The sequence below is a fragment of the Lepisma saccharinum genome, chromosome 20, assembly GCF_977018435.1.
Source record: "Lepisma saccharinum chromosome 20, izLepSacc3.1, whole genome shotgun sequence".
In the NCBI taxonomy this organism is placed as follows: domain Eukaryota; kingdom Metazoa; phylum Arthropoda; class Insecta; order Zygentoma; family Lepismatidae; genus Lepisma; species Lepisma saccharinum.
In genome coordinates, this window is record NC_139248.1 from 49788413 (window position 1) to 49812385 (window position 23973).

Here is a 23973-nt window from a genome sequence, read left to right on the forward strand (position 1 = left end):
AAATAATGAGGTGAAGGTTGGTAGCTCGGTTGGTAGAGCAATGGCATGGCATTTGTACATAGCACATCTCCTGTGTGCCAAATATGAAGGTAATAATAATAATGTTCATTAAATGAAACTTTTCTTTTTTGCATCATTTGCTTCAACTCCCCTTTAATTTGACACTGAACACTGATCAGGTGCCATCACATGAAAGCAGCCTAGTAGGCTTTAGGGCTACTGAAAAGACTGTTACTCCAAGGAATTTAACTGATAGGTAGAGCGACATGTTTATGGCGAATAAAAGTTCAAGATTTCGGTACAAAAATTGGGCATATTTTGGGATCAAAAATAAAATGGCATTTTGGTGTTAAAACCTAAATTTGATATAAAAACTATACTTATTACACAAAATTAACATTTCAATTCTAATAGTACATTTATGTAGTTATCACAGTATTAAGTTTATTCCTCTTAAAGGAGTGCTTCTCAAATATTTACAGCAGAATTAATCAATTTTCCATGATTTGTATAACTCACAAGATAATTCAGACCTCAGAAGGTGTCATGTTGATAAATAAACCCTAAATATCATGTTTAAGATTTTATTTCACATCTTGCAATTCATTTTGTATCATTTTGTGTCAAAACATGGTAGCAAACTACACCTCACACCTTTCAAAAACATGAAAAAATAACATTACAATGTGTTAAATAATTCTTGAAGCTTTCCTGGTAGCGATTGATGAGGTTTTACGACACAGCACCTTCACCTTCAAGATGAAATAAGACACCCGTACACAGCTTTCAGACATAATTGATGCACTGAAGGGGTCATCAACAAGACACTAGAGAAAGTAATGCACAACAAGAACCACAAAGAAACAAACTCAGACTCCTCAGACAACCAAGAGGAGCAGAAGATAGCCATCATCCCATACACTGGAAACCTCTCCGCAGTCATCAGCGTATTCTTTCAAAGCACAACATTAAGACTATCAACAAAAGACCACCAAAAGTCGGAAGCAGACTGAAATCCTAAAGATGACCTAGGACAGATGACACCAAGGGTTTACCGTATCAACTGTTCCTGTGGTAAAGCCTATATCAGACAAACAGGGAGGACAATCGAACAACGCTGCAAAGAACATGCCAGCTCCATCAAGAATTTTCATCCTTAAAAATCAGGGTTAGCAGAACATTCCATCCAGGAGGGTCATAGGATCGACTTCACAAGTACCAAGATCATCAATAAATCATCCAATTATTGGGACCGAATCATCAAATAAGCAATAGCCATCCACGGGGAAAAGGAAAACCTCAAAAGGGACACAGGACTAGAACTGGACCCAGCAGGGTTAGAGATAGTAGACTGGGAGTGCAGACTTAAGAGCGACGGCACCAGATTGTCCAGTCACCTATACCTAACCCCTCCCACACCAAATATATATAACCTCACCCTGACATATCTCTGCACTTCAATCCCTGAAAGATGAGAGTGACGTTGGCTCTTGAAAGCTCAGAAGCCTATCCGGGAATCAACTTGGTTGATATCCCGAGAAAACATCTTCATTACAATGTGTATTTTCATCAAAAATGAAATATGCATGCCCCTACTTATAAGGATAAGCACTAAGCAGATAAGGAATTCTTGATCCTATCTCCCCCACCACGACAAAAATTTCTACCTCTGTCCTTTGCTTCCCAATTACAACATGCCAGGTAAAAATCTCAAAATGTAAAAATAGAAAGCCACCCCCTTTTCCTCTACAGTATCTTCAGTTCGAACACTGCAATTACTTACTGATGGACATCCTTCAGTGCAGCCTTGAGCTTCTCTTTCTGTAGCAAGACCCTGCTTCTTGAACACCGCTTTCAGTTGTTTTTCCAATTCTTTTACAGCAACATCAACACTGCTAGCTCTCACTGTACTGAGCGATGATGGGTCGCCTTATGAAAGATAAAACACAAGTAATATGTAATTAATAACCACACATTTTCTATGACATCACTAACATTTATCATATGTGGAAATTTCTCAGTTCTTCACTTGCACTTTACTTACTTCTAAATTTGATATACCTAACACACAAAAGTAAACAGTTCCTTTCTAATAGCACATTTATGTAGTTATCCTAGTATTATGCTTATCCCTGCGTGAAGAAGTGCATCTTTTCTTCTCAAATTTTTACAGCAGAATTAATCCATTTTCCTTGATATTGCATAACTCTCAGGATAAATCATACTTCAGAAAGTGCTGTGTTAGAAAATAACTTTTTTTTAAAAAAAGGATGTAAATGTAATTTTCTTGCAAACCATTGTTTTTGCCTATTTTTACCTAAAATACGAGGGCTAGTCAAAGGATGTGTGAGGGGATAAGGATATTCTAGCAACTAATATGGATGTGGATGAACTGCTGTTGAAAATTTCAAGTGGGTCAGAGCATGCAAATGGCAATGGTGGACAATTGACTAAGAAACAAACAATTCTCACTTCCAGTTTTTCTCAAGATGGAGTCTGTACAGGAGTATGCAGCCTTGAAATTTTGTGTCCACCTGAAGAAATCCGTAACAGAGGCTTACCAGTAGTTGTGGCGGGCTTATGGGGAAAGATGCTGTGCCATAATCATGGCTGATATGCGGGTGTAACATAAATATATGTCAATACTTGGGGGACATATTCCTCACATGGAGACTATGAAATAATGTTATATGAACATGGGTTCGAAAATGCGCCATTGACGCATTAGAGTGCATTTTCGAAAATGCTGCACACTGCGTATGAGGCGAAAGCGGTGTAGTGTGGAATGTCGAAAAAGTTGTCAGATGCCACATACACCACATCTGAACTGGCAGGAAACATGGTGGGAGACATTGGCATTGACCCCACCAAGCAATCACCTGCAAATGCCAGCCCACACATTGACAGCAAATCGGTGTTGATGATGTGATTACACAATCGTGCGCGAATTCACGTCGGCCCATACATGCTGATTGTGGAAATTTACAATCTGGTCACGTTGGAAGGAGGCCTCATTGGAAAACAGCACAGTCACTAAAGTCAGGGTTTGCACATTGCTGGCAAAACCATCCACAGAACACTAATCGTGCAGGGAAATCGGCTGCTGACAGTGCCTCCATGCATTGTAAATGGTACCGATACAACCGGTTGTCACGCAACACTTTCCAGATAGTCATGTGATCCACATTACATCTGGCTGCTAATTGTATTGTGCTGACACTTTGTTCGCCTTCAATGGCATCCAGAATCGCCTCATCCGGTTGTGGTGTCCTTGTCCCTCTCGGCTTCTCCCTGTCACGTGTGGCAGGCGTGAATGTTCCTCGTTACCTCAGACGATGATGTATTTATTGCCTGAAACATTCTCCTGTCTGGGCACTGTTGTTCTGTATATCTCTCACAGTACAAACGCTGAGCGCAACTACTATTGCCGCCTGCTAACCCATACATGAAATAGGCATCGGCCAATTCTGCATTTGAATACCTGTACATTTGACTGTAACTGCACCCACGTCCATGATGAACACACAACAACTGACAGTACTTCCTCGATGCTGGTCCAGCAAGCAGTGACACAATACGCATGGCAAGCTCACTACATCTTCCTGTGTGCATGGGATGCCACTTGTAGTAAACTGCCTAACTGACATGTTGTACCTTCTCCTCCTCTATACGTTCATCTGGGGGTTCACCAGAATGTCTACTACATTACATGTGGACTGCGTCTTCTGGTATGGGGTGTTATGCGATGTAGTAGCATACGAACTGTAACGTGTCAATAAAGCGTTTCCTGACTATGATGTGTTTTTCGACCCCCCCCCCCCCCCACCAATTTCACCCAGGGTCAATGCAAATGTCTTGCACCATGTTTCCTGCCAGTTCAGATGTGGGGTATGTAGCATCTGACAGCTTTTTCGACATTCCACACTACACCGCTTTCGCCTCATACACAGTGTGCAGCATTTTCGAAAATGCACTCTAACGCGTCAACCCATGTTCATATAACATTATTTCATCGTCTCCATGTGAGGAATATGTTCCTAAGTATTGACATATATTTATGTTACACCCTGTAGAGAAAAATAGTGGGAGTGGTTCAACTTTCAACAGCCCAAGAATAGTAAATGTTTATAGTTAGGTACCATTATTAATAATAGTAATAACTGTTACTTGATGTTAATTATTATATTTGTAAAAGGATTATTATTATTATTACCATCATCTCATTGTATACACACCTATTAACAAAAAGATTTTTTCTTCATTATGTTCATATTTCTATTTTCAACTTTTGAAAAAAAAAATATGTGTGGATTTGTATTTGAGATTGCATACAATTTATTATTGTCAATTGCAACATACTTTTTCTATAGCCAATTCTGAAACACGTTTAGGTTATGAAGAAAACATTATTATAATTGAAGAATATGTGACCATGTATTATACATAAACAATAAATAAATTTTTCAACATTCTTCCAAGTGATACATATAATGATTTGTTTGATAATGTAATTAATGCAAAATGTTTACTAAACCAATGGGTTTGGAGCCATTAAACCCTTCCCTTATATATGGGAATGACCATTACATCAACTGTATTTTGCTGATTCAAAGAATTCAGGGAAGGCGCATATTCTAAGATTGGAAAACCTTTTGGGCCAAGTACATTCAACTCGATAAGAACTACTTCAAAAATCCATGTCCGTATCGAACCTGTCTAATGTGTTTGGTGAATAATGAAAGTCATTGTCATTCTCTTCTGGCTCTCATAAACAGAAGTCTCAAGACATTCTCAATAATTCACACAATCCTCGCTCAATAATATAATTACTTACCAATTAAGTTCAATTCTTGTGTTGAACTCACTCGGCCTCCTGCATCCTGCCTCAACACTATCACCATTTCATGAACTTCTCTAGTTGCAACTGATTTTAGGATGGAATGATCTCTCACCAGTTCAAAAGTGGTGTGTCTATCAAAAGCAATATCAGCACTCAGCACCTACAGAATGAGGAAATAATTTAAATGTATTGAAATAGTGTTATAAAGCTAGATGCCCACTGGCGCTGGAGTGGTGTATAAGTCAAAGACCATCGTGGTATTTTTGCTTATGTCTATGCAACACTGACATACATTGGTACAAACATGTTTACCTCATAGTATTTTCTATACAGTGCTTCAGTTTGATTGATTGATTGATTTGGTGTTTTAAGTCCACTTTATGCACAGTAAGGCTAATCGGTACTGTACCTACAGCTTAAAGTGGGATCCGAAACCCTATGTGCCTCCAAAGTGCTTCCATTCATAGGATCTTGTATTGATACTTATTTTTTTCTGCACTCATTTACAACTACAACAATTAGTTGGATCAAACGGTTTTATTGCTTTTCTTATGCATAGTTCTTCAGTCACACTGCCATTGCACACTCAATGTTTAATAGAAATAACATGTCACTAGGTTATTAGATGCTTTTGTAAGTGAAAAAAATGCTGACATTCATAATACATGGTGTACACAAAGTGCCTGACATATTTTAATTAGTAATATATTAGAAACTAATGAGTTTACAAATAAACTGTTGGCAATAATAGATAGATAAAACTCAAAAAGCTTTATGTCCTGTATCAGTACTCTTCTATATGTGCTCCTTTTGTCGCAGGGAGAATGTCAAGATGATAATCGATTTCTTCCCATATTCGGGTCAGCATATCCATGGTGATTATTCTTGCTTTCAGTTCATCAATGTTCATTACTTTTGTAAGGTTCGTTATCATTGTTTGTCGTGTTTTGCACAAACGCTTTCCAGGAAGATGGATTTCACTTGGTGGACTGATTCCTTGGCCCTGAAAGTCATCCGGCACAACCCCATTGGATTTTTTTATTTCTGGCAATATGTGGCAGATACAGTTTTTTGGCAAAAGTGCGACAAAAGGAGCACTTATAAAACTTTTTTATTTTATCTATCTATCATTGCCAGCAGTTTATTTGTATCTTGATTAGTTTCTAATTTATTAATAATTGAAATGTGTAAGACAGTTCTTGTACACCCTGTACATCAATATTTTTTGAGACAACCCCAACTCACTATATTAGTAAGATAAAATATCACAGCTTGACTTCATTGTTTAATTGACATGACAATGAAATGCACTCTCTTATATTACATAGATGATAATCTGATTTAGCCTGATAGGCATCCCGGATATAATAATGGAAACTTTGTCAGCTTGTAATCAAGAGATCTCAGGTTTGATACCTGGTGGAGATACATAATGGTTCAGATCTAACTTAATTGATAAGTCCCGATAAGCCTATCTGTACATAAAGAGACAACAACAATGCTCTGAAAAAAAAACTAACTCAAATTTAGCCTGAAATTAAAATATTGTAGTTTAGTGTAGTTTATCATAAACAGAGCTTGGATAGTTATGCATTTTTCATATTGCATATGCAAATACATATTTTAAACGTTTTTCAAATGTATATTGCATATGCAAATGCACATATGAATCAAATACAGGGTTGTTCGCTTAATATCCGACCATTTTTGACTGGAACTCACCTTAAGAGATACCGTGCCGCCACCACCGATCATGTTCTATTGGGCCCCCAGCATTGTGGACTATCGCCCGGCATTGCAGTTTTCATTGCAGAAAGCTCTGGCGCAGGACAGGCATGGGAATTCTGTCCCACTCCTCCCTGCAAGCTTTCCATAGACCATCCAGGGTGCGTGGGCTGCTATGCTGAAGATGTCGTTTCAACAGTCCAAATGCGCAAAAATCCATTGGACTGTATCTGAGCTTTTCAAAGGAATGTCTTCAAACGGAATTACATGAATTCCTAATTCCTCTGCCATTTCCTGATAAAAACGTAGTGATGTTCTGGCGGTATGACTCGAAGCCTTGTCCATATGGATCATCACCTGGTTCGCGTCCATTCCATACAATTTTGGGATGTCTCTCCAATAGATAGGTGTCAGAATGGAGTCTTGGAAGTATCTGTCATTCACCTTCATATTTTTGTCCACCTTGCGTATCATCAACTTACCCTCATATCCAAATCCCGTCACAACCATAAAGCCACGAGTGAAACATTCCCTGCACTGACGAACAAAGTTGCTGCGCCCCTTGCCATCAATGTCACGGTATGTGATCGCCCGAATGTGACCACCAGCAGTGAGATGGACATATGATTCATCCATTGTGACAACTTTCTTCCATTTGGAACCCGCCAGGTACTTTTCATAAAGATTCACAATGGGTACGTATGAAAATTTAGCATGGAAAAGGGCCATTACGTAACCCTCCCAATACCAGTTGATTTTCGGTGCCATTTGATAACATTCACTACCAACACTCGGGCCTCCCCGATGGCACAGTGGTAGCGTCACCACCTTGTAATCAAGGGGTCCCGGGTTCGATACCCGGTGGAGGCACAAGTGGTTTGGATCCCACTTTAAACTGTAGGTCCAGTCCCGATTAGCCTTACTGTGCATAAAGTGGACTTAAAACACCAACTCAGCACTACCAACACTCACGCACCTACAATGTCAGACACAACACTGCTCCTGCCAGCAGACCCATAGTTCCAGCATGATACGCCAGGTGGCAGCACCAAATCGAAAATGGTCGGATATAAAGCGAACAACCTTACTATAAACTTCTTGCATATTTCAGAACCAACCACCACCACTAAAATTGTGTTACGTCTGTGTGTTGGCCGTATTGTCTTCTTATTAAAGAAATTCCCATTTCCTTCCCCCACTGCTGTTTATTCTCCACTTCCTTTTACAAAATAAGGAGCTAAAACTTGTTTCGTCATCCTCACAGGAACACTCAACTAGAACTACTCTTTTTGAGAGACAAATGACAACAATGTAATGGACTGTCTATAGATGATCATGAACTTGATGTGTCAGATCTGTTGCCTTAAAATATTGTCCATTTGTATCTTGTGAAGTAGAATGAGTTTTTTTTCTGAGTATACAAATATTCTTGCAGAAAACAGAAGGAGTCTTAATGTTGAACATTTGAGATATCATGTAATCAAGTGCAATCACAATCTGCAAGGAATGTAATTTTGCTTTCATTTATATATCAACAGTGTAAAGTAAACAAGAGTGCATGGGAAAATTCAAAACTGAACTTTTGCAGATATTGTATTAGATGAAAAAGGAAATAATTAAATAACTGTTTACATGTGGTAAACTGAAAGAAAACTTTTGAGAAATGTAAAGTGCTTTTCTAAAGTGCATATTTATTTGCATATTTTGCACCTTTTTCATTCAGGCATATTTTAGGTATTTTAAGTGCATAATTATGTAGACCCTAATCATGAACAATTAATTAATTTTTACTCTCTTAACGGAATGCTGCACAACTTATGCAAGTATCATTACTTACTCTTTTATATAATTACCTAACCACATAAGAAATTATCTTGAAACAAATGTGAACTTACCCTATCAGGATTACTAACAAAAGGCACAGGAACAGATGACACACAATTTCTCTTTTCTTTTTTGTATTTTAGACCTTCAATGGGATTGTAGATTGCAGTGCAGCGGCCTGATGCATCAGTCTCTTCTTTGGTAATACTGGCAGCTTGAAACTTAAAAATAATAATTATTGTTAAATTTTTAGTTTGTAATCATTGATGCACACAATGATAGGTTTAATGCTACTCTGGTCTCATATACTACATTATTGAAAATCTCTAATGTTTTGATTGTTGGAAAATAGTTCCAATTTCTGGTAATATATCTAACTCTTCTAAATACTAAGTCTCATTGAGTACATGTCACCTACTACAAAGAGCACAGAGTGTAACTGAATGTGCAATTAATCAATAAGGATCAGTAGCTTTGAACTATTAGGCTTGATTCACATCTACGATCAAGCAAACGCTCAGGTTATGGTTTGGTCAAATATTATTGAATGTTTCTTAAATAGAAGCATTCACATCTAGTGCTTAGATCAAAGTCTGCTCAGCTCATGATCGAAGGATGATATTCAAGTTGATGGCATCACACAGTGTACTCTGGGAGGAAATTGGGCAAACAAATCCATGTGTGTTAAGAAAAGCATATGAGAAGCTTTCTTACAGTCAGAAAACTTGCATTTCTTCACTTTACACGCTTTGACAGTTTCTGTAGGGCTTCGAAGAAGGTAAAAAGTACACATTTCTTGTATGATCAGTGGGGGCAATTAGGGAGGCAGTTGCCCCCCTACACTTTTTTCCACTTTTGCCCCCACACTATTCTAAATCTTATGTACCAAGGGAAAGTAAACTGTCCTTGAACCCCTAGTTTTGGCTCCTTGTGCCCCAGTTTTGGAACCCAATATCCACCGCTGTATATGTTCATGATAATCATACCTTCAATTGGCAAATACCATACCCACAATGCTTACCTGGCATGTTTTCAATTCAGGACCTGATCCGTTTGCCTGAAATATGGTGCAATAAATTCTGAGGCAAGTTGTTCGATGAATCTATTGGGAAAGAAAATTTGACTGGAGTGTGAGCATAGCAAACTTCGTGCAGGTATACAACTATGAAAATCCTGCATTATATTATCCGTTGTTTTATACCTTATCTGTGCATTTGTGATAATTTTTAAAAGCAAACGTAGTCCCTTTGATAATTTGAACACTTCAAACATTTTCAAGTTATTTATAAATTATATAGTTATTTTCGTTTTATTACTTTGTATGTTTCAAGGATAGTAATGAAGAAGCATTATATAGCGTAATAGAATTTTTCTTATCTTAGGCATGCCATGAGCTTTTCCCTAGGAGAAATGGCACTATGGAATTTTGTGTTTTTTCTTTATTAAAATACTATTTTTTTCAGTATGATTTGAAAAGGTGCAAGTGACATTTGAAAATCCTTGAAAAACTTTCTGCCATTGTCCACTAGGAAAGGGAATAGGGTATTGAACTCACATTCTGTTTTGTGGCTTGTGAGCCAAACCGGTTTCAGTTTTCGTACTTCTATTTCTTTTGTTATTATCTTGTAACGCTAATGCTATAAGTTATGCTACACTCATGCTCATAAATTAAGGATAATAGAGGTTTTGGTGCCCCACGATACAGCACTGAAACAAACTAGTTGTGGTAGCACAGACACGTGTTGAACACACAAGAAAGACATCCACATACCCTGTTTATTGCAGAAAATGTGAGAAAAACCAAAGAGCCCACATATGATACAAAGCAAGTGAGATTGTAAAATGTTGTTCCACAGTTCTTTGAGAATGTGCACAGGTTTCAGTATGGAATGTGATACCCATGCACATTGACACATGCAGTACAAAAGCTTGGCATACTCTGGAAGAGGTTGTCGAGCAGTTGTGGGGGTATGGACTCCCATTCTTGCACAGTGCCTATCGGAGCTCCTGAAGAGTCCGAGGAGGTGGAAGATGTGCAGCAACATGTTGGCCTAGTGCATCCCAAGCATGTTTGATTGGGTTGAAGTCAGGGTAATAGGCAGGCCACTCTATTCGTATGATGTCTTCTGTTTGAAGGTACTCCTCCACAATAGCAGCTTGGTGTGGCCTGGCATTCTCATCCATCAGGAGGAACGTAGGACTAACTGCACCTTTGAAAAGACGAACGTAGTCTTGCAGAATAACATCCCGGTACACCTGACCTGTTACAGTACCTCTGTCAAAATATGCAAGGGTGTACGTGAACCCAGGATAATGCCACCCCACACCATGACACCACCAACTCCATATAGTCCTTTTCGACGATGTTACCGGGTCGATATCTGGTTCCTGGTTCATGCCAGATGGTTACACGACGAGGATCATTGTTGAGACTATACCTGGACTCGTCAGTGAAGAGTACATGAGACCATTCTTCCATTGTCCATGTCCTGTGTTCTCTACACTAGTTGTTACGGGCTACTCTGTGACCATGTGACAGTGGAATGCAAATTGCAGGCCTCCGGGCGAATAAACCATGTCTGTTGAGTCGTCTGTACACAGTGTGTCTGGAAACAACTGTTCCAGTGGCAGCTGCAAGGTCTCGAGCAAGGCCCACGGCAGTACTCCGTCAGTGTCTCCGGGCACTTACAGTGAGATACCTGTCTTCTCGTGGTGTTGTACACTGTGGACGTCCACTGCCGTAGCCCGAGACACGTTTTCAGTCTGTTGGAATCGTTGCCATAATCGTGAGATGACATTTTGTGGCACATGGAGCACCTGTGAGATGACCTGCTGTCTTTGGCCCACCTCTAGCCACCCAAGTATCCTTCCCCTCATTACATCATCAATGTGTGTTCGTTGAGCCATTTCACACACACACACTCACCATTTGCACAACCAAACACAACTGCACCTTACTATAGGCACTGTACTCTGGTCAGCAGTTTCGCTCCTGTGAGTAATTTGTCTGCTTACACTGCCACCACACACTGGATCAAGGTCATAGTCAACACAGGTTCTTTGGTACAGTACCCGGACATAATATCAAGCTGCAACGTGCACATCAAATATTTCTTTGTATACAAGATTCAGCATTATCCTTAATTTATGAGCATGAGTGTATAATATAATGCATCATTGAAAAATTCTTAAACATTGTAGTTAGCACAATCAGCAAGTGCTTTGTACCAGAAAAATCTGTGTACACTGCGAAGCATCCAAAATGAGACTGATGATCGTAACTTGATTGGAGCGAAACCTGAGCTCGAGTGTGAGCAGACCGTGAACTGAGCATTGCTTGAGCGTAGCTGTAAATCAAGCCTTAGGAGAAGTGGAGGACAATGTAACTTATTAAGTCTACCTTAGTTTTCAACATTAACTGATATTGTTGTTGTACTACAGTAATGTGTTGAGAAATTTCGTGATGTGATGTGATCTTAAGGGGAGGGGGTTTTGCTCCCCTCTTTTTTTTTTAAAAAAAAAAAGAAATTTTGGCCAAAGAGGGTTTTGTTAGCCAACCAAATTCTTTCACTGGATATGCCACTGCCATTGTTGATGTAAATGAGACAATTGTTACCCGAGTTTAACAGTATATATATAAACAGCTTGCAGAATGATATCTTGACCTTTTCATCATCTCTGTACTAGATAGTAGCGTGATTGTCACAACCATGCTTCTTGAATCAGACAATATTAACCATCTAACTGTATGGTTGCCAATTGTACTTTTGCAATAGTGTTTCTAATTCTCCAGTGAAAAATTATGTTATTCAACACTTTCAACTATTGTTATTCTTTCCAAAGCACATTTAATTATTATAGGTATGATACATTTGATCTAAATAATAATTTCATTATTTAGTAGTTAAGCTCAATGCCTTGTTCTTCAAGCATCTCACTTCATTCAGACCCAACATAATAATTTAAATCTTCAATGAGACACACTGATTGCTAAACTAATAGCATTTCTGTAGGAAGTTGCGTTGATTCTCAGAGGAAAACACAATCATACAAGCACACGCTAGTTCTTTTAGGATATCTATTTTCTACCTGTAAGGAACTACAATTGAGAATAACTGAAAAACAATACTATAGATCACATCAGACTACGATTGTCCTAGTTAATGTCCAGCTGCACGTCACCGCTATTCGCACCATGTTGCTTCTCTCTCACTCTCCTTCTGTTCTTTGCTTTGCGCTTGCGCAAACAGCTGATTCTTACGTAACGCAACTCCCATGCTGCGTTGGGATCGAACCAAGAACCTCTAGATTGAATTGGGTGATGTAGTTATTTCTCATTCATCTCTCAGATGGTTATCACTCGCTTGGCCTAAATGTGATAAATGCAAGAGGTTACCTTTTAAAGGAATGGCGATAGACATTAACTTAGATTAGATATGGGTTTTATACTCTCCATGACTGAACCGATATGGATTGGTTTAGAAAAGGATATTACTTGCCTTACAAATATATGAAGATTGTTCCTACACTTGTCCTCTCAAATGTCACTTGTCTGACCTCCCTGTCAGACATCGATTCAATCACACACCATCGTCCAATAATCGTTCTCCACTTTTCTCCTCTCTCACAATCCGCAGACCTTACTCACTCTCCTATTCTCGCCAACTGAGTCACTCCCCTAACGTTTGCCTAATTGCTTATTCTGCATTCCTTTCTCTGCTTCCTGCTATGCTAAGACTTTATACTTCTTACCCAATACCTTGGGTACGATACGCTTATAACCACAAACACCATCTCTTGATAACAAAAATAATTAAACTCGCATATAAAAACCAAATAATGAAAACAAGAATAAATGAAACATTCCTATACAACTTCTGAAAGTGTATACAGTAAAATTAGTTAAGTTAGTTTTAGTGTAAAACAGCGAGGCAAATATTTGAACAGAGGTAAATATCTGCTATTAGCTCTTAAAAGTATATGCATACATGATAATGAGACACAATCCTGTACTTTCGATAGCAGTATCTACTGTATGGTGAAAGCAGTGGCACAAACTTTTGAAGAACATTGCATGTACTGAACTCAGATTTGTTTCGCGCATTTATCCAATAATATGTGTCATAAGTAGCCTGAGAATTTCCTCTAAAATACCTTTTTGGTTCATTGAACTGAAAATGTAGGCTTCTATGTTTAAAAACCATCCAGGGCATTTAATAAGAATACAGGAATTTCACAGTTGCTGATTTTGCCTATTTTGAATAAGATTGCTCTTTGATGGCCTATTCTGGGAAAATGACAAAAAATCTGCTGTTTATTAATTTTAGTGACCACTTTATATTCTCGGTAATGTTTTACCTGCCCCTGTGAGAATTATAATGGTTATCAATCCTCATCCTGGTTATAAACTCTCTTCTCCCTTAATTTCCTGATAACGAAAATATATTGGTAAAAATAACATAATATTTTGTTAAACTCAGTCATTAATTAAGTTGTGAACAATTGTTTTAGTGCAAAATGATGAAATCTTTTGTTTTCTTAAGAACAGGATTTTTGTGTTATTAATACACATGTATATAATAGCAGGCATTTTATTGGATAGACTCAAGCCTCACAGGCCCATATCAGTTGGTGTCACTAGATGAAAGCTATATCCCAAGCTTATGGCAAGCCTGAGCTAGCTTGCTTGTACCTTGTCAAAAACAGCTGTATATGGCAAGCTTGATATAAGCATTATATCAACATTCAAAAATTTTTGTAAACGTGGCCAAATGCAAGAAAAGACTCCACAGCCTTAACTTTGCCATGTAAAAGAAGACGAAATAAATAAATAAAATAAATAAATTTTGCAACCTTGTATCAAGCATGCAGCTTTCTGTGACAACCATGTCAAGTTTGCTGCAAGTTTGCATGTGGTTAACAAGTTGGCTTGATCCAAGCCTGATGCAAGCTTACAAATTACCATTATATGCTTGCAGCAAGCTTGTTCACTTTACATGAAAAGCTTGTTCCAACCATGAAGCAAGCATAAGGAACTAATTTTAGTGAAAAGTGGTAAAAGAATCTGTACATCATCATGTATTCAAAAAAGTATGGAAACTTTTATTGCAATTTATACGTACCTGAAATAGACTAGCAATTCCTTTCTTGAAATTAACCATTGATAGTTCTTCATCATCTTGTATGTACACATTTTCAATAGTACCATCATTCCAATGAACAAGGAAGGGATAATTTTTCAAGTTTTCCAATTTAGAAGTATGAACAACAAAACCCTCAGGTGTAGGGGCTTTTCTCGATTTAATGTATAGCTTTGGTGAAGTCACCTGCAAAAGAAAGCATGTCAATAAATTATGACACATAGAATAAGCATGGAATAACGTAAAATTTTACACTCCAATTTATCTTGCATGTTTCATAGCATATAATTAAATGTATAATGTGATGCTTTCTCTGAACTTAAAAGTGAAAATATATTAGTTTGTTTATAATTAACACCACAAAGGATACAGCATTGGAAAATGCTAATCACAGTTTTGGCCAGGCGTTTCAGTAAGAGAGACAGAGAGGAGGGGGGGGGGTTGCAGAGGTGATATACATAAATATTTCCAGATATTTAAAAAAAGTGTGTAGGTCATCCAGCAATATGTGACCCTTTTAAGCGATTTACAGGCTATTCCTTGGCTTCGAGTATGGTGGTGGAGCAAGAACTACATGTACAAGCCAATTTCCCAATCGCATTGTGTTTTGGGGTCTTTCCCTCACTTTACACTCTGTCCCAGAAATCTCTGGAGTAAGCAAACGAAAATAAGTCTGCGCAAGTAGCGACTCGAGAGGGCTCAACTAATGAACACATGGGAGAGGAAGTGAATGCATGGAGGGGAAAACATGGCTCCAGCTACAAGTTGTTTGCAGCACCACTCGCTGCTTTGCTCCGCTCACTGGTCTTCTCCCCCTTCTCTACCATTATACGATCCTCAGATTTCAGCGAAAAGGTGTAAATATGTTTAAAGCTGAGATTTTTCAAAGTATCTTCCACTTTAAGCAGAAACGTCACCTTTTACTGTTATAATGACTGGTCTATCCAGACTTTTCCATCTAGGAATAATGTTCGTTATTTTGGGGAGGGGGTTTTAAGTGTAAACTTTAGTCCAAATAAAACTGATTGGCCATTAGTGAAAAACTTTAGGGCGACGTTCAGGTTATTTGAGTGGCGTCACTGGCGTGGGAATAAATTACTGTACTGATCAACTGATGGGAGGGACTGATTGTCAACATGTTGCCATTCATGTATTTACGTTATTTTACGTTGCTTTTTCCCACTTTTGGCTAATCGCGACACCGATGCTCAGGCGGGATTCAATACAATACAATACAATACAATATTTATTCATCGTTAGACATTGTACAATGCAATAGATGTCGTCAGTTATTGGTTACATATTTGTTATTGTATATATGTAAATATATAATTATATATAGAGAGAGGGATTACATGGAACTCCAATATGTTATAGATACTAATATGAGAGTATATGCATATATAAAGTAAGAGTACATAGACATTAGACAATTATAATATTAGTGACGATGAAATAATATAAATATGGCAGTGGCAATATACACAACAATAATTCATAAAACAGGAAATAAACAATACAATACATTCTAGAATATTAAATCATTTTTGGGATGGATTTCAAATTCTTCTAGATTGTAGAAGACCTTTTCTTTTAACCAGGGTTGAAGTACACTTTTAAATTTTTTAAGAGAGACACTGTGAGCAGCTTCTGGTAACATGTTGTATAGCTTAATTCCTAAATACTTGTAACTATTTTGTGTTTTACTTAATCTGATTGATGGTGTGTCGAGCTTGTAACAGAATCTTGTATTGTGTCTGTGCACAGTGTGTCTTGCGTTATAATTATGTACATTTTCTTTTGTATACACTAGACAGGTAAATATATATGAGCTTGGCACAGTCATTATCTTTAGTTCTTTAAAGAGATTTTTACAGGAAACAGACTGATCAAAGACTCCTGCCATGCTTCGTAAAGCTTTTTTCTGCCAGATAAATACATCCCCAGCACCAGATGAGTTTCCCCACAAGAGAATTCCATAAGTCAGAAGGCTATGAAAATATGCATAATATGATTGCAGCAACAAGTCCTTGCTAATGCATGTTCTAAGCTTTTTAAGTAGAAATACCACCCTGGCAAGTTTGGAACATAGGTGATTTGTTTGTGACTCCCAAGATAGTTTGGAGTCTAAGTGTAAACCAAGAAGTTTTACAGAAGTCCATTCATGGCCATTTCCTAATGTAAAAAATATTTTCTCTGTTTTATTTTCATTAATTGTAAGTTGATTTGTTTCAAACCAAAAAGTGGACCTTTCCTCTATTTCCTTATCAAGCTTCTCAACTGTAAATTTGTCACTCCCCACTGTAAGGAATGTGGTATCATCTGCATATAAAACAGTCTTATGAGGAATAATATTAGGTAAGTCATTTATATAAATATTGAACAACAATGGGCCGAGGACAGAACCTTGTGGAACTCCATTTTTTATATTTAAGAATTCTGATTTTATGTTGTCTACAGTGACCATTTGTTGTCTATTTGATAAGTAGGATTTTATTAGAGCAAGTTCAGTTTCTTTGATGCCATAGAAGTGTAATTTTTTTATTAATATTTGATGGGAAACAGAGTCAAAGGCTTTACTCAGGTCGATAAGTGTTGCACTTACAGAAAGTTTGGATTCAAATGCATCTAACACTGTGGAAACAATGGTTTCATTCGCTTTCACAGTGGATAAATGGGCTCTGAAACCATATTGTGCACTTGTATATAAATTATTATTTGTGAAATAGCTATCGAGTTGATTATATAAACAGTGTTCTATAATTTTTGAGACAATGGGAACAAGTGATATAGGACGGTAATTGTCGGGGCTCGATTTATCACCCTTTTTATACACGGGTATGACGACCGAGAGCTTGAGGCAGGAAGGAAAGTGCCCACAATACATCATCCAGTTTATGAGAATGCAAAGTGGGTACTGTAGAATATCAATGATTCTTTTTAAAATAAAGTTCGACATTCCATAAAAGTCTTCCGATTTTGAATTATTTAGTTTTTGTGCTGCTTTTAAAATATCAGCAGGTTGGGTCTCATGCCACCGGAAGTCAGTCAAAATGTTACAGATGTCTTGTGACATGAGATTATTATATTCATAATCAAATTGGTTCATAGAATTGTGGTTTGTATCCAATTTGTTACCTACCCTGACAAAGAAATCATTAAATTCGCTTGGAGTAATCGGAACATTTTCTTTTCTTCTGGGTTTCCCTCTGCCTAATTCTGCCTTAATGACATTCCAAGCTGCTTTGCATTTATTATTGGAGTTATTAATAAATTTATCATTTGCTGTGCATTTAGCTTTTCTAATTTCTGATCTGTAAATATTTCTTAATTTGATATATCTGTTCTTATCTGCGTTACCATTTTTAAATCCATTATAATACATCATAAGCAAGATTTTTAATTTACTCAAGTGTGGATTATACCATTGACCTAAGTGTCTTTGTTCGCGTTTAGCTTTAATTGGTTTCTCCTTTTTTTGGACTCTAGGACAGCAGTCGTTACATATATCAGAGATGGTACTCATAAATTTCTCAAATAATGCATCGACATTTGCACTTGAGAAAATTAAATGAATCCAATCAACGTCTTTTAATTTGTTTCTTAGTATATTCAGCCTGTTATCATTAATTAGTCTAATTAATTCGAACCCAGGACCCCTTGCATTGTAGCGCGCTCCGCTCACCACGCGCCAGGGAGGTGGTAATAAAATCTGTGAAAGGGTAATAACACACACAGCCTACATGGACAGCACGCAATACAAATATCACAGAGGATTATACTGGCTGAGAGTCCAGACGACAGAGCCTCGCTAGACTGCAAAATGCAGTACAGGGTGTACAACTGGAAGAGAGGTCGAAATTTGGAATGTAACCTTTGAGTTTGGAATTTTATGTCAATAACATTTGAGGGATTCAGAGCACACGTGGCTTAACTCCATTCAAGACAGTTTTTAGAAAAGGGAATACTTAGAGCTTAGTCCTGTATTTAACTATTGGAACACAGACATAGTGATACTTTTATAAGCAAGAATTTTAAACTTAGGAGATACTACTTCTAGCACTGATACTTCACACTTCTAAGTCATACATGTAATTCAATTTTCATGAAAAGTGGAGTTACGCCACTTGTTCTCTGAACCCCTCATTTGTGGGTATGGTATTCCCAAATAGGAAAATTTACTTAAAGCATCCTCCAGATGTTAGAATGTTAAATCATAGGTGCATCCGTCCTCTCAGTTAGGCACAAGGCTCGAACGAACACTTCCGCCCCATCCTTTAACAATTTCCATTTCAAGTAATACAGATATTCCAATAAAGGTGGCAAAGCTTTACCTAAGAATTCCAGATGAGTTGTTTTAGCAACATTTCACGCTCTTCTCTCCTCAGAAATCTCTGAGCACGCCACTGGTACCAACTAAATACTTTTTCATCTCTAATTAGGACACTTTGATTATGTATTTCGGTTAATGAGACGAAGAATTCCATTTACAAGACAGCAACACCTTCTGCATGAACTCAACTACTGGCTTCGTTATTTGCAAAACATTCTTCATGCATGCCGGACATAAGCACCTGCCGTGAAGCTATTTCTTCGCTTAATTTAATTTTGTGTGATTTTCATTAAATTATTGTTATTTTGAGTTGGAATGCTGGAAATAACGATGCGCCGTAAACAGCGACATCTGAAGAGAATGGAAAACAGGAACAACGTTTTTAACAAAATAAGTTTTAACTCAGAGTTAGGTTAAATTTGTTAATAATAGATTGTTTTCAAGGACGTATTTAGGAGGGTTCAGGGGTCCGGCCCCCAAAAGACTTACCAAGTACTAAAATGAAATAATGAAAATATACTTGTTTAGCGTTTATTGTATAATCGATGGTTATAATTTCCTCTGAACTTATTGGAAGGCAAGGATAGGATCACACGACATTGAAGGACAGTATAAAGATTTATGCTTGCACACTACTATTTATGATAATATGAACAAAATATTAATCATGAACTTTCATTTTCGCCAACTGAATCTAACATCATCTTTTTATTCAATGCATATTCAATTCATATATTTCGAATTAATTACTTGCCAGGGCATTTGTTTTTATTTATCTATTCATGTAATAATAATATAAATTTAATTAATTTATATACTTTAATTAGTGTAAATTGAATTTTACATAATTATAATGTCATTACTTTAATTTAAATATTATTATTATTATTATTATTATTATTATTATTCCTGAGACACTTCGTTCGGACCTCCCGAAATTTATTTCTAGATACTACGTTCATTTTCCGAGGAAATATTCCTAGATACGTATTGTAGGGTCTCCCACGTAGACAAATGGTCAGCGCTCCGGCCCTTGGTGCCATAGGTCCCGGGATCGATTCCAGTTGCGAGCTAAAAAAATCTGCGTTGACTCAGCATGTGAGAACAAGGGAACGTTCATTTTCCCGTCATAAAGGTTTGTTTTGTACTGCATTATAGGCAATGCGAGATTGTTTATCCGAAAAGATGGACAACTGCACTTTCTCCTTTCATGAAGGAGATAATGAATTGGGTAGTTACTTGAAAATAAGTAGCGGGCTCCGATCTCGAAAGTCAGAAAAGATCGGCGATGGGACTCTATACGCTGACTACGCGTCACCCAACGATAAGATGCTTGCTTTTTTCGCATTGTATTTCTCATTTCCATTTTAGATCCTTTTTCACTATTTGTCCTGTTAATGTACACATGTTCCTTATTTTACACCACCGACACACAAAAACCTCATTCCCTCTCCATCTCAGGTATATCCTAATCCTGGGTAAAGAAAAAGCAGTTCAACGTTATTCCTCCATTAGGTGCCTTCTAATGACATCTGTAAATTATGGTCGGATTAAGTGGAATAATAATGTATATCTTTAACATTAAGTGTAAATGTTCACAGACACCTCGGAAAGATTAAGAGATCTCACCATTCTACCTCTAAAACAAACGATCTTACCTAGCGAGTTTTAAAACGTTATGCAATCCCTCCCTGCGAGCTCTAAAATATTAAGCGATCCCTTCCTGCGAGCTCTAAAATATTAAGCGATCCCTCCCTGCGAGCTCTAAAATATTAAGCGATCCCTCCCTGCGAGCTCTAAAATATTAAGCGATCCCTCCCCGCGAGCTCTAAAATATTGAGCGATTCCTCCCTGTGAGCTCTAAAATATTAAGCGATCTCCCTGTGAGCTCTAAAATATTAAGTGGTCTCCCTGTGAGCTCTAAAATATTAAGTGATCTCGCCACAGGAAATGACCGTAGTTATATAGGGGTCATTAAGTCTATCGTCATTAAGTGTACTTCAAATTCATTTAGCCTATGTCTTTTATTACAGATGAAATAACATTTTGTTTTAATTCCAAATTGTTTACAACTTATTTGGAACATTTGTAGTATTAACGTGGCATTAGAACTAACTCTTGTGTATGCATTATCTCTTGTCTAATCAATCTTTATATGCACTGTACATCTTCTCTTCTGATGAAAGTGATGGGTATTTCTTGCTAACTTTCTTCCTCGCTAACGAAAATACTAGGATTGTATAATGAGGTAGGCTATTGTATTTTTTGTCACTTTCTGCGTTTACTGTGTAACCGAGATGTGGTCCATCGGTATTGATAAGAACAGTGGTATGTACCCAGTTTAGTAGTTACAGGTGCAATTCAGTTTCTTTGTTAACCCTTGATGTTTCTAGTAATGCGTCGTCGGATATCTTCAACTTGTTTATCCCATTCTTAAGTAGCAGAAGTAGCAATGAGATTGCTTAAAGTCAATTGGCCATCTCCGTCAGGTTAATGACATATCTTCATGTGATTAGAAAGATATAGTATCAAAGAGGTTAATCCAGTGATGATTCCTCGTTCACGAATAAAGGAAATGTTGTCGTTAAATAGAATCGCTGTGACGTCATTAAATAGCATTAACGTAGACTGTAGAGCAGCTGGTAGCAACATGTGAAGTATTCTACCAACATATCAACCTGAAATAGTGTTTCGTACCCACAAATTACAAACAGTTCTTGTTTCAGCCTCATTCTGGTGTTCCGTGTAGATGTTGCCCACATAAAAGGTACAATGATCCAAATGAACGGTTATACAAAGTACCCAAACAAAATTTTCCACACATTTTTAGTTGTTTTGCACGGCAACAATGATTGTGATTGCGTTGATAGTAGGCATGGCAATGATGCAGTGAGAAAAAGCATGTCTTAACTTTCCTTACAAGATTAATGAAGACCTGATATCAGTTACACTTATTGCCAGGATTATTTCGCAATGGCTTCAGTGCTAAAGTTACTGGTAAGTCATAATTGTATTGTTCCTGTGGATAGAAGTGTAGATGTGTGTGTGTGTCCGTATTAGATCAGGAAATGTATTTCTTGTGGATCAAGAAAGTTAACGGATATTTCTTGCTAACTTGCGAGTACACCTCTTTGCTAACTAATATGCTAGGATTGTGTAATAACAATAAGGTCACTTTTCTTTGTCACTATCTGCATTTACTGTAAACCGTGATGTGTTTCATCGGTATTAGCAGTGTTTTTTTTCTGGGGGTACGCAACGGTACGCCTTTTTGTAGGTGAGAATAAAACTAACCAAATTTTATTGTAACGAAAGAAATTATACATGGTCTACATAGATTATTTACGAAAATATAGCATAACATTTTGATTAATTTTTACAATGAACAGAGTAATAACAAATTCAAGAGTACCGGAACCTTTTTTCGCACATTAAAGCACTGGGTATTAGTAATAATAGTGAAATGCATTTATTAGTTACCGATGGACTGTACCTCATTCCATTATTTCTATACTTATGGGCGAGCTTTGTTGTCTTTTGATCCCTTGTTGCTTCTAGTGATGGATTGTCGAATATCGGTAACTTGTTTATCAACTTGTCAATTGACCATCTCCATCACATTAATGATATATCTTCCATTTCTAATTACTTCAAAATGTATTTTCTTCTCAGAAATTTGCTAACGTTGTCTTTAAAAGACTGAAAATAACTTGCAAACATGCTGGTTTAATAAGAAATTAAGCACATAGCAATATCGAAGCAATTTTTTATCAAAATTTTATCAACAAGACATCACCACAGAATATCAAATTTACATTTGTAATAATTGCCTCTGTAATACCTATCATTACTATCATTCTTGTACTCTTATTGGTAAGCCTAGCGACAGATTGTTTGTGCTCTGAAACAAACAATTGCACTACAACTTCGCGCTTCCCTCAGTCTACTAAAATAATATCGGGTTTTGTAGTAATTTTTCAGCAATTAGACACAAGCAGACGGATCCTCAGATGGTATTTATTTATATTACAGTACTTTACCACAAGGTAGATGTATGTTTCAGTCCAACCAACAAATTACATAGTCTCATAATCAATTATATGTACTGAATGGCGTCGATTGTTGATTATAACAATAGATGGACAATAGCGGACAAGACCTATGACAGCGGCAGGACAACGGAGCGGTCGTCGACTATAAGTATGTTTAACTTACGTCACACACTGTTGCATTGTGGCTTCGAGCAGCCATGATAGAGATAAGCATACGGAATTCAAGCGGGTGGGCGGGAGACACTGACAGATATTCGTGATTTAAAACAAACGTGCAGTTGGTGCAGATGTTTCGAAGGCTACGTGATAGATATTTCCTTGCCTTGCAAAAAACAAATAAAATTGGCCTCAAACAAGGCGGCTGTGTTCGTCATGACGTCACATGAAACCCACTATACCACTGAGCCCTGCAGGACAACGGGGCGGTTGTGGACTAGACCATTGAGACCTGCAGGACAACGGAGCGGGCGTGCACTAGGCCACTAAACACTGCAGGACAACGGAAAAGTCGTGGAATAACCACCGAGCACTACAGGACAACGGAGGGGTCGCAGACTAGACCACTGAGCCCTGCAGAACAACGGACGGACTAGGCCACTGAACGCTACAGGATAACGGACAGGTCGTAGACTAGACCACTGAACGCTACAGGACAACAGGAAGTCGTAGACTAGACGACTGAACGCTGCAAGACAAGACCACTGAACACTGCAGGACAACGGTGGGGTTGCGAACTAGACCACTGAGCGCTGGAGGACAACAAACCTTTGGTGGAGTAAACCATAGAGAGCCTGCAGAACATTGGAGCGGTTGTCCACTAGACCACTGAGCCCTGCAGGACAACGGAGCGGTCGTGGACTAGACCACTGAACGCTGCAGGACAACGGAGATGTCGTGGACTAAACCACTGAACGCTGCAGGACAACGGAGATGTCGTGGACTAAACCACTGAACGCTGCAGGACAACGGAGATGTCGTGGACTAAACCACTGAACACTGCAAGATAACGGAGGGGTCGCGGACTAGATCACCGAGAGCTGCAGGATAACAGAACAGTCG

At 37.8% G+C, this 23973-nt stretch overlaps 1 protein-coding gene across 3 annotated transcripts in view; it reads right to left on the reverse strand.

The window, feature by feature from the left end:
* Mtp (microsomal triacylglycerol transfer protein) overlaps positions 1-23973 on the reverse strand; it is a 197232-nt gene that overhangs the window by 53112 nt on the left and 120147 nt on the right. For all 3 annotated transcript variants that reach the window (XM_083141464.1, XM_083141463.1, XM_083141462.1), the window contains 4 exons: positions 14512-14715; positions 8461-8610; positions 4835-5000; positions 1784-1929 (listed from right to left, as the gene is read on the reverse strand). In XM_083141464.1, the coding sequence (XP_082997590.1) occupies positions 1784-1929; positions 4835-5000; positions 8461-8610; positions 14512-14715 (666 nt within the window). The remainder of the gene's footprint in view (positions 1-1783; positions 1930-4834; positions 5001-8460; positions 8611-14511; positions 14716-23973) is intronic.